The following is a 15,001-nucleotide window of genomic DNA, read 5'->3' as shown; positions in this document are numbered from 1 at the left end:
TCTTCTCTTGGAAGAGCCCTGCTTCTCACATGGACAACTGTATGTTGACTGCTCAAGAGTGGGCAGCAACAAAAAACCTATTTGTATATGCTCCACAAGGGAAAACAAGGAACATAGTTTACAATGAGGTGTTATAATCACAACAGCAAGAAAGTATGTACATGATCACCTTCTTTTACGAAACTTCATTGACTTTCATATATTTATATTGATATACATATATATACGTGTGTTTGGGTGCGTGTGTGTATATACATCTCTATATATAAAGATGATGCGTAGTCTAGACGGCGTTTTTAGATTTCATTATTCTCTTTAACCCGGGCAACGCCGGGTATTTCTGCTAGTTAAGCAATAAAACTGAGAACAGCACAGTCACACTTAGTTTTGTTTTCTTTGGAGCAAAGTAACAAGCTACAGCATTTGTGTTGCAGCAATGTAGGTAACACTACTGGAGGGTGGAGGTGGCAGGAGCATACAGAAGAGGGATTCCTGTATAGGTGGCAGGGCTGGGAATGTGCAGGTGCATCACAGATAAGCAACAACGTGGCAAGCATCAATGAAGAGAATGACAGAAGGGAGATATGGAGCAAACCAAAATTAAATTAAATTGAATTTAAATAAGATTAACAAAGAGGTTGACAGAAGACAGAAAGGACATACAGAGCAAGCATAAAATTAAATTGAACAGAATTTAAGTTAAATTAAAATAAATCAAGTTAAATTAAATTAGATCAAGCTAAGTTAAGTTAATATGAATGGGAGAAATGAAGAAGAATATATAGATGAACGCTGAGGACAGAAAATGATAATAATGATGATGATGATGATGATAATAATGATAATGATATCAAATTTTGGCACCGGGTCAACAAGTTCAGGGAATAGGGTAAGTCAATTACATCAACCCCAGGGTCAACTGATACTTATTTTACTGATTCCAAAAGTATGAAAGGCAAAACTGGCTTTGGCAGACAAATAACCCCCATCCTAATAGATGGGGGTTATTTGGCTTGTAAAAGGATATATTAAATAATGTAGTAGTACTGTTTGAAAACAGGATGAAATGGTTACGGCATGTTAAGCACTAACCTAAAGGTAAACAATCATATAGACTTAAATACTTTATTAACATTATACTTTAGTTCACTGGAGGCCTGCTCCAGAACACTTTTAAAGTATGTATGAAGAAATCATAAATAAAATAAATCTAACTTACTTTGAAATTTTCTCTATATCCACAAAATTAGGTGGAATAGGTAACACTGTTTTTCCTAAAATTTCACCCATACTCAGGTCAATATTTCTTTTCAAAGAATAAGAGGCTTGAATTATATCTTCAGACACAACAGATGGCCAATTTGTATGATTTTTCTTGTTTGTAATTATAGGAAGCATAACCTGAAATAGGAAATATATAAAGTAAAAGTACTATTTACACAGAAAAAATCTACGAGAAGAGAAACTTTCTACAGCTATTTGTGATGTGGTTGCTAGAATGATGTTATGTTAACATGCCAAATTATGTGCTGTGTTTTTTTCATAGCACTTAGCATTTTTAATTTACAACATATATTCTAATAGAATACATGTTGTGTATGAATCAAGAAATAACCTTAACAAGAGTTGGAAAGTTTCTTAAATATTAGAACATAATTGTTAATTAGTACAGGAATAATCTCTTAATAAGAAAAGTGAATTAACCTTTGGAGTGGAGAATTGGGAGATAAATGGGAGGGGTAGAATGTGGTATTTGAAAGATAATCAATGTTGCTGGTTTTATGAATAGATGTTAAAAATTTAGGATAGTAATAAATTTTATCAAGGGAAGTTGAAATAATGAGAGAAAAGAGGGGAGCAAATATTAAGTGAGGGTAAGGGTCAATCATATTGTAGTAGGGTGAAAAGTGGGAATTTCAGGAGTGAAGATGGGTTAGCAGTGGAGAGTGAGTAGTTTTGGTTGAAAAGGCAAGGAGGAGATGGGAGAATGGAATTCGAAGAATGAGGATAGGGTGGCTGAAGGAGGGTGGGTGCTGGGTTGGAGGAAATTAGCAAAGGTAATGTTAAGAAGGTTCATGTTACTAGTGTGATCAAGCTGTAAGTTGATGTCAATTGTAAATAGGCAATCACATATATTTCGCAAAATAGGCAAATGATGCATAGTACCTGTGTTCACACAAAATGATTAGATCTGAAAATCTATCTATCTATCTATATATATATATATATATATATATATGTATATATATATATATATATAAACAATATATGAGTATATGCATATATATGTACGTGTATGTATATACGTTCATCTACATGTACATATAGATACATAACTGGGTACATGCATGACGTGGCAAAAGAACAAGGACAAAATGGTAAACAAGGTGCAACAAACAAGCAGGCCACATAGAAACATCCCCTTCATCAGCTGCCACCATTAAAACTCCGGCGTTTCAAAGAATTAAGGCAGTACGCATCGTTAAAATGGTTCTTCCCACGAACACAAATTAAAATTGTTTTCGTGGAGGGTAGTGGCGGACGGAAAACAAGACAGGAAAACGAAACGGTGAAATAAACAAACAAAAAGGCTGTACAGCCAGACGCGAAGTGTGTATGTATTGAACGCTGTGAAGCACGTACAAGAGGGGCAAAAAAGTACGTGCGAGCTTGGTGATTCCAAGAACGAAAAGAAATAGCAGCCGGACACACGTGACCAAGGCTGTGTAAGGAGAAAGAGTAGCAGAGGGAAAAGAAGGGGAGGAAGTATAATAAAAGTGATATATATATATATATACCGGAGTAAGTGCATAAATGTGCAACAAGGTGGAAAAAAGAGTACTCAAATACCAGAGGTAGAGTAATATGCCTTATTTAAAAGCAGCAGAAATATAACAAAAGACTGTTACTCGGAGTTTCACGTTCCCGTTCAACGTGAAACTCAGAGTAACAGTCTTTTGTTATATTTCTGCTGCTTTTAAATAAAGTGTATATATATATATATATATATGTTTATATAAATATATATATATATATATATATATATATATACATACACACACACACACATACTCTCTTTCTTCTTTCTTCACTACGTTTGCATTTCTCTTCCAGTCTCTTTCTCTCTTAACCTCTCTTACACTCACAGTCTTTCTCTCTCTCTTTCTCTGCTTTTCTTGACTACCTCTCTCTTATCCTCCTCCTTCCCTCTGTCTCTGCACAGCCAGTCATATTTCTCTATCCTCTCTCTGCTTATCTTCACTACCTCTCTCTCCGTATCTGTCTCTGCTTCTTCCTGACGTTTTTCCTCCCTGTCTCAGCAACATGGACCTTGGCAAAGCCAAATGCATGGACAGCATAAGATTCCAATTCAGAGAAACTAGCAGGTTCGAAATATTAAGACAATGCTCCTCATATAGAACTTTACAGAAGGATTGCCACCAAACACTCTAATTGCAGAGGCCCTGAAAAGCCCTGGCTTTCATCAAACTGTGGCTCCAATTGAAAGAAAAAGAATGAGTTCATTTGCTCATATGTTTTAATTCAACTGCACATGGAGTTACTAGAGAAAATATTTGAAGAAGCAAAAACACAAAAGGATGTAAAACAAACAAGTGACACAATGGAATCTGAAAAGGGTCAGGGTGATGCTGTGAGGGAGGAACAGAACAAAGCAGATATCATCACCCTGAAAAAAATGTGAGTCCAAGAAGAAAACAAAGGTCCACCAGGAGAAATAAAAGAAGCCAAATACGAAGGCACAAGCAAGTAGGCAAACTGAAAATGGATGTGAGCCCAAGGTGGGAACAGAAACAAATGTAAAACAAAATAGAATTTGCGAAGACAAAGGTTATGGTAAAAAGAAAACCCAACCAGTCTGCAAGTTCTATGCAAAGGGTACCTACTGGCACAGAGACATTGGAACAGGCTGTAGATTTGTGCATCTCAAACTTCATCTGAGCGGTACTTATTTCATCCACCCCAAGACCAGGAAGAACTGCTCCTAATGACAAAGATCTAGGTCACAAGATACAATGCCACTACCATGAAAATGTGTGGATGGTGCATGCACTGCTCCTGAAAGGAAACACACAGTGGATGCAGTATGGACAGCAGCTGCTGAACAAAAGTCTTTTTTGGAAGTGTGACTCAGATGTATAAGACAGCTGACCTGGCTTCAACAGATATTGAGTCTGAGAAACAATTACTAGCACTCGAGACCACCTCAAACAACAAATGAACCAGGGTGGCCATTCTGACCCTCTTAGATGTCAAACCAGAAGCCACTACCTAAACTCTATATGACAGGAGAGAAAGGACTCATGGTGGAGTTGCAATGTATATCCAGAAAGATGTCATGCCTGTGGTTCTGCTGTCACACTCAAACTCAGTCTGTGACACATTGGTAGTACACACTAAACAGATGAAAATAGTAATATGTACTACATATCACCAACCAGATGATCCAAATTATGGGGGGACATTTCAAGAGAGCCTTCAAAAAGTGAAAGAAGTGTTAACCAACCTGGATGAAAGCCTGCACCAAACTCCTAAATGTCAAATGGTCTTCTCTCAGCTATGTCACTGCATGGCCTAAGGCATGAAGAATCTCTACTTGACCTCACACATATCTTCTTTATGCTCCACCCAACAAGAAAAGAAATGTCTTGGATTCTGCTTCACATATAGTGCTCATCCATAATATTATGGTGTCACTGATGATTTTCTCAAACCATTACTTAATAAAACTAACAATGCATGGTCTGCAGAAAACTACAGACTTCTTCAAGTACCTAACCCCTCTCCAGCCTGAACTTCCACAAAGCTCATTGGAAAGTATTGAGAAAGAGGTCATGGAACAAAACTGGTCTACCAGTCTCTCTACACAAGATATTGACAAAAAGCTGCAGCAATTCATGACAAAAAGCTGCAGCAATTCATGACAATCATGCACACAACATGTGCAGTAAGTTTGCTCCAGAAAGAATGCCAAACCAACAGAAAAGTATAATTCCCAGGGATAAGAAGATTCAAATTAGACAACAAGCAAAAATCTCAAGTCTTCTAAATGGACCACTGAAGGATAGCAAATGATCTTCTCTCAAACAAATATTGCTCCATGAATACGAGAGCGCAGAAAAAGAAACCAGCACTGTCAAACATATTAAAACAAACCCTAAACCATTCTATAGATATGCAAAAGAGTTTGCTTCAGTACAGTACAAAATAAAGCGACTGTTCAAAGAAAATGGCTTGTATTTTTCCTCTTGATTTTCCTCACCCCACTACATAATCTCTACCCTACTTACTCATCCCATAACCACACTTTTAATTATTTTTTGTTTCTTCCCAAAATAAGCCATAAACAATGTCTGGAAATCACACAATGTGAAAGCACATTTTTGATGCAAATCTGATGAAATGCCTCTCTAATGTCTAAAACCACAAACATTATATAAATTTTCACTTTGAATTTTTGCATAAACTGGCATTGCAAGCAGAGTTGCTGCAGAAACAATTCTAATGAATCACTAAAGACATGTTAAAGAATTTTCTTAGTCTTCTTCTTGTTTAAATTATTTCTACTTCGCTAAACCAACTGCAATGTGAATGTAGTGAAACAAGAAATTTCTACACCTGAGGAATTCAAGCATCGGCCTGGAACCCAACAGCATTAATAGCCCAGAATTCGGGTTGAGTGCTTCTTTGGATATATAAATTCAGCAAAATATTAAAATATTTAAATTTTTTTAAACATCACCATAGAAAATAAGTCATCAATTGGGTATGCAACAAAATTTCAATATAGAAGAATTGAGCACACCACTAGATTATCAGTTGAATTTAATGCACATAAAAACAGGTGTACGATGAAGGTAACATGAAATGAAATGCTGGAATTTGTTTTTGAAGAAAACTAGAAAATTAAATACATCAACTAAATGAATACACAGAAGATATATGATAAAGATTTACAATAGAAATTAAATCAAAACTTTTCACTCATATTATAGGCAAATTAAAATTATAGATGAATTAAAATTACAAGCAAATTAAAAGTAAAAACAAAGTAAATTTGGAAAATATTTATAAAATCTAATCATACATATATACAATATTCACACAATATTTCTGTCATGGAAACTTGTAAAACATCTCACTCTACATACTGCAACCTTGCAGAATGTACACTGAAAAGAAGTTTCAACTGGCCATCCACTGGGAGTTTTTCTTTGTTGATGTAGACATTCATGGCACTGCCTTTCACAATTTTCAATTTTTTATTATTTATGGAGATTGGCTGAACTGAGAAGGATATCTCCCTGGCAGATTTTGGTTTTCCATCCTGCAGTTATTTTTCTGGAGGAATAACCTGCCCTCAGTTGAGTCGCTACCGCTGCTCAGAACTGCAGATGGTCGCACCACTTTCAAGCCCCTCCTGATTTGGTATATAATATAAACACATTTACAATGATCGTGTTTACTATATACCAAACCATTTATTATCCAATCTACCAACTGGATAATAACTTATAATTTGGTTCAGCCAATCTACATTGCCCATGTACCTGTTATAATCGAGGTTCACAAACATGGTGCCATTTTCATCTACACATCATTATACACAGATAGACAGAAAATTTATCTGCCTCTTAACTCTGTATGTGGTCAATAGCAGATTTCCTTTCTGCCAACGGATTATTTCACCTCTCTTTTTTAATTTCGTTTACTTTATAACGACAGCCCTTTTCTACTAGCAATTACTGTAGCACATGTATACATTGTCACAGCTTCTAAATCCACCGCAAGTATGACGAAAGTAAAAAGTATTATACTGTCCTGGATATGGTATAGAAATGATAAATTTCAGACCACATTGTACCCTAGGACATGCTGTCTAACATTATTGTCCCTTTTCCCAGTATAAAAACTAAAGCCACAGCAGTATCCACTTTGCAGGTTTTCCGAACTTTGATCCCCAGAACGTTTCTGGCATATGTTGTTGGAAACAAACCCTTCCTTTATACCCCACCATGCCCTCATCAACGGATAGGTATCTATCAGGGTTGTAGAGGGTTTTATATGCATTTTGAACAACGTCAACAGGAGGTCTTATTTTAAATAAAGGATTAAAGTTTGCTTCTTCATGTACTGGGGTACTGCTTGTGTCTCTCACAGTAAAATATTGGTTCAATTTCACAAAACATGTCCTTATTAAAATACTGGAAATGTACTGGCCTCCAAAAGGTTCCTGATTACTCCAGTAATTTGTAATTCTGGGTAATTGTCTTACACCATAATAATATTTATGGCTAAATATTTCTTCTATGCTTATGAGAAACCACAAGCTATCTTTTTTTCCAGTTTGTTTATATTCTGCATAACAGTTTGTTTTCACAGTGATTGCTTTGAACAAGCTTACTGGAAAAAATAAAAAAACGTCTAATGGTTTTGATTCCTGAGAAGTAGGTCCAGTCACTTCAGAAAAATAGTATAAATTTGTCCTCACTGTCACTATTGGTGTTCTCTTCAGAATCGCTACTTTCAGTTTTGGATACAGAAATATCTGATTCATTCTCATATACCACATGCTTTTGGAGTTCACTCATACATTTTCCCACCATTTCTTCCATTGAAAAGCCCTCAAATTTAGAATCACTGCTTGAAAGCATGAAACACATCCATTTTAGAAGTTGAAAGAAATTGCCAGAGAAAATATTCCAGGAATCTGCACCTGCATTTTTCATTCAAGTTGATATATTTCTAACTAGGCTGTCAGTATATCTAGGTTGATTCAGTAATCATTGAAAGTTCTCATTGGGTGTATGGTGGGTATTATACAGCTTAGTTTCTAGGTTTAATACAACATCTACAAAGTAAACTATTTTATTTCACTTTTTGAAGGAGATAGAAAGATTAATGTTCTCAAAGAAAGCATGGAGATGTTTTCTCAGCCTTTCCACTTCAGACTGGGAACATCCAGAGGTGAGCATCATTGCTATATAGTGTACCCCATCCCAACTTTGGAATACTCTTCTCCAATTCATATAGCCCCAACAAAATCGCTCCAGAGTATCTATCCTGGTGAAAGTACATCCTTAACGTAGCTAGGATTGCCTCCCAATGTCTGGCCTCTCTCTTCAGTGCTAGAAAATATTTCATCCACAACAATTATTGATACTCTACAAGACTCAGATGAAGCTGACAATGGAGTATTGCTCTTACATATGGAATAGTATTCCAACTGATTACACAGACATGCGAGACAACCTCTAGAAAAGGGCCACATGACTTATTGGCATAAAGTCACTAATAGACATGCTCCAAACTTTGGCCCTTATGTATGCTGTCTCCTTTCTCTGCTTTTTTACAGGTACTGTAATGGCCTTTGCTCCTCAGATCTGGTTGGGCTCATTTCCACATCCACTAAAGCACTTCCATATCACTCTTCTCTCCTTTTCCCATAATTCTTATTGTGTCCAGATTCATAGGATATGCACAAATTATTACATCCAGTCCTTCCTTCCTAAAACATTGTCCTCCAGGAATTCCTTCCTATTTCATGTATTTTACAACAGGAGTTGACTTAGAAAGTTTTTAGTGGAATATAAATAGCAACAATCTTCCCATGGTTTGTCCATGGCCTTTGGAGGTCATGGGCACACCTTCCTCAAACCCAGCAAGTAAAAAAAATAATAAAATGGTACAATGAATCTCCAAGTATTAGTACAAAGTGCTTTGGATTTCTAATTTTCAGGCAACTGGATCCATACAGAAAAGAAAATCACCTGGCAGACCTGGGTCCATTACAGCTCCAGAAAATGTGGCAGCAGCAAGACCATCCATTCAGCAATCACCAAAGCAGTCTGCTTGTAAGCACAGAAAAATATTTGGGATATAAACTCAGAGTTTGAGAAGAATTCTGCATGCTGATTGGAGATTGCATCCTTACAAAATGATGTTGGTTCAAGATATAACTGAGATAGATCATAACAACCGCAGAGCCATATGTGTGAATTTTCTTGTACAAGTTCCTTCTGCAGCTATTCTTCTGAGTACCAATGAGGCTTGCTTCCATATCAATGGAGTAGTAAATAAGCAGAATTTTCACTACTGGGCAGAACATAATCCTCATTAACTCCACCAACAACTGCTTTACTTTCCTTGCATAGCTGTTTGATGTACACTTACCAACTTTGGTGCAAACAATTTGTAATTTTTTGAAGATGGTGCAACAGTAACTGTTACCTCTGGTTAATAGGTCGAAATGTTGAAAGCCTTTCTGTGCTCCAAACTGGACAATTTGGATACAGAACATATGTGGTTTCAACAGGATGGGGCCACAGCTCACACAGCATGATGTTCACTTAGTGTTGAAGGAAATGTTTCCTTAGCGTTTGATCTCTTTAAGGAGACATGGGGTGGCTAACAAGGTCATGATATTTAAGCCCTTGTGACATTTTCCTTTGGGAATACCTAAAGGAAAGAGTTTACCAACATTGTCCTTGAACTCTTGAGGATTCGAAGGAGATGATCAAAGAAGAAATCAATGCAATTCCACCTGAGATGACATGAAGAGCCTTGGGGAACCTTTTGTCTCATAATTTTTAACACCCATTAAAACAAAACCATTTTTATGTACTTTTTAGAAATATAATCAGGTTTTTTTATATCCATTCAAAATATATATCCATTCAAAATATATCCATTCAAAATGTGGAAGATCCTTATGTCCCACCTGTAAATACTGTATTGTTTTACCTGAATACATGGGTACAATTTATAAAGGACTGTATATGAGGTAGAAAGATATTTTCTTCATTAACAATGATTTAAGAAACTTTCTTCCATTTGGTTCCTAGTTGACAATGTGTCACTCTTCTTACTATTGAGTGAAATATAGGTCCCCAATAACACCCCTCGATAGTTTCCCAGAAAGGATTTTAATAATTAAGCTGATTTAATAATTAGTTTAAAATTCAATAATTTAAGCTACTTTAATAATTAGCTTAAAAATAGGATGCTAAAATTGAAACATTTCAACATTGAATAAAAGAATCAACAATAAATAAACATAACTGACCTCATTATAGAAGACTGACATGTAATCAAGAGGAGAATGGCTCAAATCACTACAAATAAATGACTCTAATAAAGAATCAGTTTGGGAAATAGGCTGATCAAACTTTCTGATAAAATAGCAGGATTTTGTTGACACAACTGCTGGCCATTTACTCAAAACCTGTAAAATAGAGTGAGATAAGAATATATGTTAATAACATGTCTATCTTAATCAAGAGATTAAGTAGGACTCAATACATTTGAATGTACAAGGTGGACCATAAAGTTTGGATACATAGGAAATATCATTAATCTTTTTTTTTTTCCACATATGAGTTTGTGGATATGAGGGATTGTCACATCAACACATAGCAGATGCTTTCAATGCACCTCATCCCACAAGGATCCCCATTGCCTTTCTCACAGACGGGAAGATAGTTAAGGAATTCAAAGAAACAGGCAGTGTCATAGGTGAACCTCATTCTGGATATCCAACAATAATGGATGAAATAAAAAAAGCTGCCATGGCTAGGGGTTTTGTTATGATACTTCACAGGACATCGAAGAAGCTGAGTGTTCACCAGAAACATACCCAAGAGAAATTTCATACATACAAGTCACAAATCTACTGCAGACAAACACCAGCCTTTTAATACACAGAGTGTGTCAGTTTTTTGAGGTCATTTCTATGAATTTAGAAAAAGATACATAGCTCATTAAAGGAAAGATACATTATCTATGACCAGTATTACATCATCTTTTTTGGTGTCATTGGATATACTGTGAAGGAGCCATCCTTTTGGAAGAGGGGCCCTATCTTGTAACGTACTGAGACTGTTTCTTTGGTAATGGTAAAGAAAGCTTTAGAGTTTGACTTTATATTTTCTATAACCCAGGCTTCTTTATCTGCTCCCTCTTCTTCAGGGATTGAGGCAGACTTTTCTCAATCTCCAACAGTATTCTTTTCAGGCAGGACTTTTCACTACTTTTGAAATGTTTGTTCAGGTGGTTTGCAATCTTTGTTGTCTCATAAGAATTTGCCACTCCCTAGGAATCTTGTTTGTGCGTGTATACTCTGGGACAGATCTGTCACATATGGTTTGCATTATGGACATGAAATGTTTGGAGCTTCATGTCAATGTATGATGTGGAAAGACATTTAAGCCAACCTTGTTTCAGAATCTTTTTCAATCGACTTCCAGTCAGCTTTATCGAAGTTCAGACTAGAGAGATTTCAGGTGCGTTGTACAGGCTGTAGGGGCTTTTGGTTCATCTATTATGTTGTGATCTGAGACTAGTGCCAGTGTCACTTTCATATTATGGATGACATCCATATTGTTTGTGAAGCAGAGATCTAGTATATTATTTAACTTGGTTGGTTGCAGCACAATTTGCTCCATGAATGAAGCATTGGTAAGGTGGAGCAGGGACACTACCAGTACTTGTTGGCAATATGTCATTCCTAAGACTATGAAGCTCTCAGACCATCCCACATAGGGGGAAACTGAAATCGGCCAAAAAGAAAATGCTGATGTGTTGCTCTAGTTTGGTGAGAACTTTTATCTTTGCAAGGCAGTCTTCAAACTTACCTCTGTGATTTGGAACAACTGGTGGGCAATATGTAGTAACAATATTAAGTTGTCTGTTGTGTACAATTTAAGTATCGCACACTGAATTTGAATATGACAGCAGAGCCTGAGGTATGAGGTCCTCTCATATGTACACTGCAACTCCACCAGGGCTCCTTTCTTTTCTGTCTATTCATATTGAAACATATTTTGGTATGTGTACATCTGCATCCCCTATATAAGGTCTTAGATGCATTTCCACAAATGCTAAGCATAGAGCTTGATTGCATGTAGCAAGGTTTCTCAGGAAAAAGATTTCTGTTTTGCAGTTGAGGTGCAACAGACCTCCGATGTTTAAAAGCAATATTTGTGTGATGCCTGTGTTGGTGTTCATGGTGGCCATTCTGTATCTGTTGTATGTGGTGACCTTGTGTGGTGGTAGGTGTAGTTCCAAGTTTGTGCTTGTAGCCAGGTCAGCTGCTGTACAATCTTTTGTGCCATACACAAAAACGATTTTTGTTCAACTGCTGCCCTTTTCACATCTGGATGAGGTTGGCTGTGTGTTGGGGCACATACTACATCTGCATATCATCTTTGGGGACTAGACAATGTACAATTTTTTCTTCTTTGGTGCCTTTCTGTTTGTCCTCTTCTTGGAAAGATGTTTTGTTTTAGGCCCATGCAGTTTTGGCAGGGTTTGGTAGTTTGCACTATCATCATCATGTCAGCATATGTTTCTGCTTTCACTTTCTTTTGTACCTCCTGTTTCTTTTGCTGGAGATCTTCAGTTTTGCTCAAAAGTTCTTAGTTTTGATTTTGCTTTTCCTTTTCTTTTAACCCCTTGCTCTCCCTTTTTCTGGGAGCTTTTGCTTTGACATTTATAACTTTGTTTTCTTCCTTTTTCAGCCCTCTCAAATCTTTGATTGTCTACTGTAGTGAGGGGAAGGGCCAGTATCAGTGTTTCTTTCATTTGCAGGCCTCTCAGTTGTGGCTTTGGATTTGCTCTTTTGAGGGACCAGTGGGACCTGGAGAATTTTTTTGTTCTTTTTCACTTTCTCCATCCTTCTTGACATCCTTGCTACAATCAGTTCCCAGAATGGCATCAAGGATGTCAATGTGCTGTCTAATGAGAGCATAGAAATTTGAAACAATTACTCTTTAGTGTCGTTGTGATGATGGTTTTCAGGAGACCTCCCTCAGCAATTTCACAGAAACAGTTCAGTTCCTTGATTGTCCACTTTCACAGCACTACTGTATAAACCTAGAGAAAGACAGAGGAGAGAGGAGACAGGAAGAGGAAAGGAGGAGGAGAGAATGGAAACAGAGAGGAAGGGGACATTGTATAAGTATGACCATGCAGATATGCATGTGTATGCATATCTACACAAAAAAACTTTACAGGAGGAAAGAGGTAAAGAGAAGAGTGGCTAGGGAAAGAGAAAAGAGACAAAGAAAGGAGACTAAGGGAGAAGTTAGAGAAGCACGTGCATACATACATATATATAAATATATATATATGCACACATCCATATGAAAGTGCGCATGCAAGCACATTAATATATCGATAAATACATTGATTTTATGGATAGATCCATATGTGCATGAATATGTATATATGCTCTCACATATGCACTCCCAAACACATACACACACACATATAATGGGGATAAATACATAGAGAGGCAGAGAGATAGACAGATCAGCATAATGTATGTAGATAGAGACAAAGACATAGTGATGAGAATCATTATGAGATACATTATGAAAAAGATAGGATTATCAGCAGTAAAAGGGGTGATACTAAACTCTGAAATGTCAGTTTCGACCTCCTCCTGTCTTGCAAAAATTATGTCCCCCAAATGATTCTGTAAACTACGAAACAAATGGTAGTCTGAAGGAGCAAGGTCGAGAGAATAAGGTGGATGAGGAATTTTTTCCCAACCAAGCTCTTCGATCTTCTGTGATGTGATCTTTGCAGTGTGGGGTCGCACATTGTCCTGATGAAACATCACTCCTTTTCGATTCACTAAAGTGGGTCTTTGTTTCTTCAAAGCTTGTTTCAAATGCTCTAATTACTGACAGCAGACTTGAGCATTGATTGTTGCATTAGGTGGTAACAATTCAAAATGAATTACTCCTTTGCAATCTCACCAGATAGAGAGAAGAACCTTTTTTCCATGAAGTTTCCTTCTCGGTTGTGGTTGAGCTTTTTCCCTTTTACCAAGCCACTGTTTACGAAGTTTAACATTTTGATAGAAGATCCATTTTTCATCACCAGTCACAAGTCTATCCAAAAAGGGTGAAATGAGTTCGCAAGAATGGAGAGAAGAGCAGATGTTAACTCAGGATATGTGGCTCCTTTTGGACAATTCATGAGGCACCCATTTTCCAAGTTTAGGAACCTTTCCAAGTTGTTGAAGATGACGATGAACAGTTGTATGGTTTGAACTAAGCTTTATTGCCAATTCTTCAACTGATAATGCAGGATTTTCTTCAAGTAATGCCTCAAGGAGCTTATCATCAAACTCAACTGGACGTCCTGTTCAATTTTCATCTTCAAGGCTGAAATCTCCACTTCTGAATTCTGAAAACTATCTTCTGCAAGTTCTTTCATTCAAGCATTCTTTCCCATAAACTGAGTGTATGTTTCGAGTCACTTCGGCTGCAGAGTTTCCTTTTTTGTACTCATAAAGCATTGTGCTTCAAATACTCTTTGGATACTTCCATGCTAGAAAGGGTTTTAATAAAAGAAATTTTAATTCTATTATTCTATAAAATAATATTTAATTAGTTTAAATATACACAAATGCATAAAAATAATTTTTAATTCCATTAAACATTCTAAAATACTATTAAATTTTATTCAATTTTAAAAAAGCTAAAATTGGACAGAACTTATGGGATGACCTGATATATATAGAGGGAGAGAGACACACACATTCCCACTCCATCTACACATACAGCCACCTACCCATTCACACATCTTTCACAATAGGTGCTGACCTGCTATTGATCTCTCATTCTGTTTTGATGCCTTATGGATTGATTTCCATTCATTTATTTATTTATTTATTTATTTGTGTATGTATGTATATTTTGATATGATTCACATTGACAGATACATATGTGTATATATATGTATATAAGTATGTATGGGTATCTGTATGTGAATGTGTGTAATCATGTAATGTATGTATATATATGTATGAATGTATGTTTGGACATATATATATATATATATATATATATATATATATATATATATTTAATATGTGACATTAATAAAAATCTGATATAATTTAAATATATACTTTAACCAAGTAACACAAGCCTTCTGTAGTTTTTTCACTCTTATTATCTTTTATATATAT

The 15,001-nt window shown here is 36.2% G+C and overlaps 1 protein-coding gene across 1 annotated transcript in view; it reads right to left on the bottom strand.

Moving 5' to 3' along the window:
• The window catches only part of LOC106880570 (dynein beta chain, ciliary), a 76,712-nt gene that overhangs the window by 45,262 nt on the left and 16,449 nt on the right, over positions 1-15,001 (bottom strand). Inside the window, exons 2-3 of the mRNA XM_052968321.1 lie at positions 10,085-10,243; positions 1,220-1,401 (exon numbers count right to left, since the gene is read on the bottom strand). Coding sequence (XP_052824281.1) covers positions 1,220-1,401; positions 10,085-10,243 — 341 coding nt within the window. The remainder of the gene's footprint in view (positions 1-1,219; positions 1,402-10,084; positions 10,244-15,001) is intronic.

The sequence above is a fragment of the Octopus bimaculoides genome, chromosome 1 (assembly GCF_001194135.2).
Source record: "Octopus bimaculoides isolate UCB-OBI-ISO-001 chromosome 1, ASM119413v2, whole genome shotgun sequence".
NCBI classification, from domain to species: Eukaryota; Metazoa; Mollusca; class Cephalopoda; order Octopoda; family Octopodidae; genus Octopus; species Octopus bimaculoides.
This window is presented reverse-complemented; position numbering and strand designations above follow the sequence as displayed.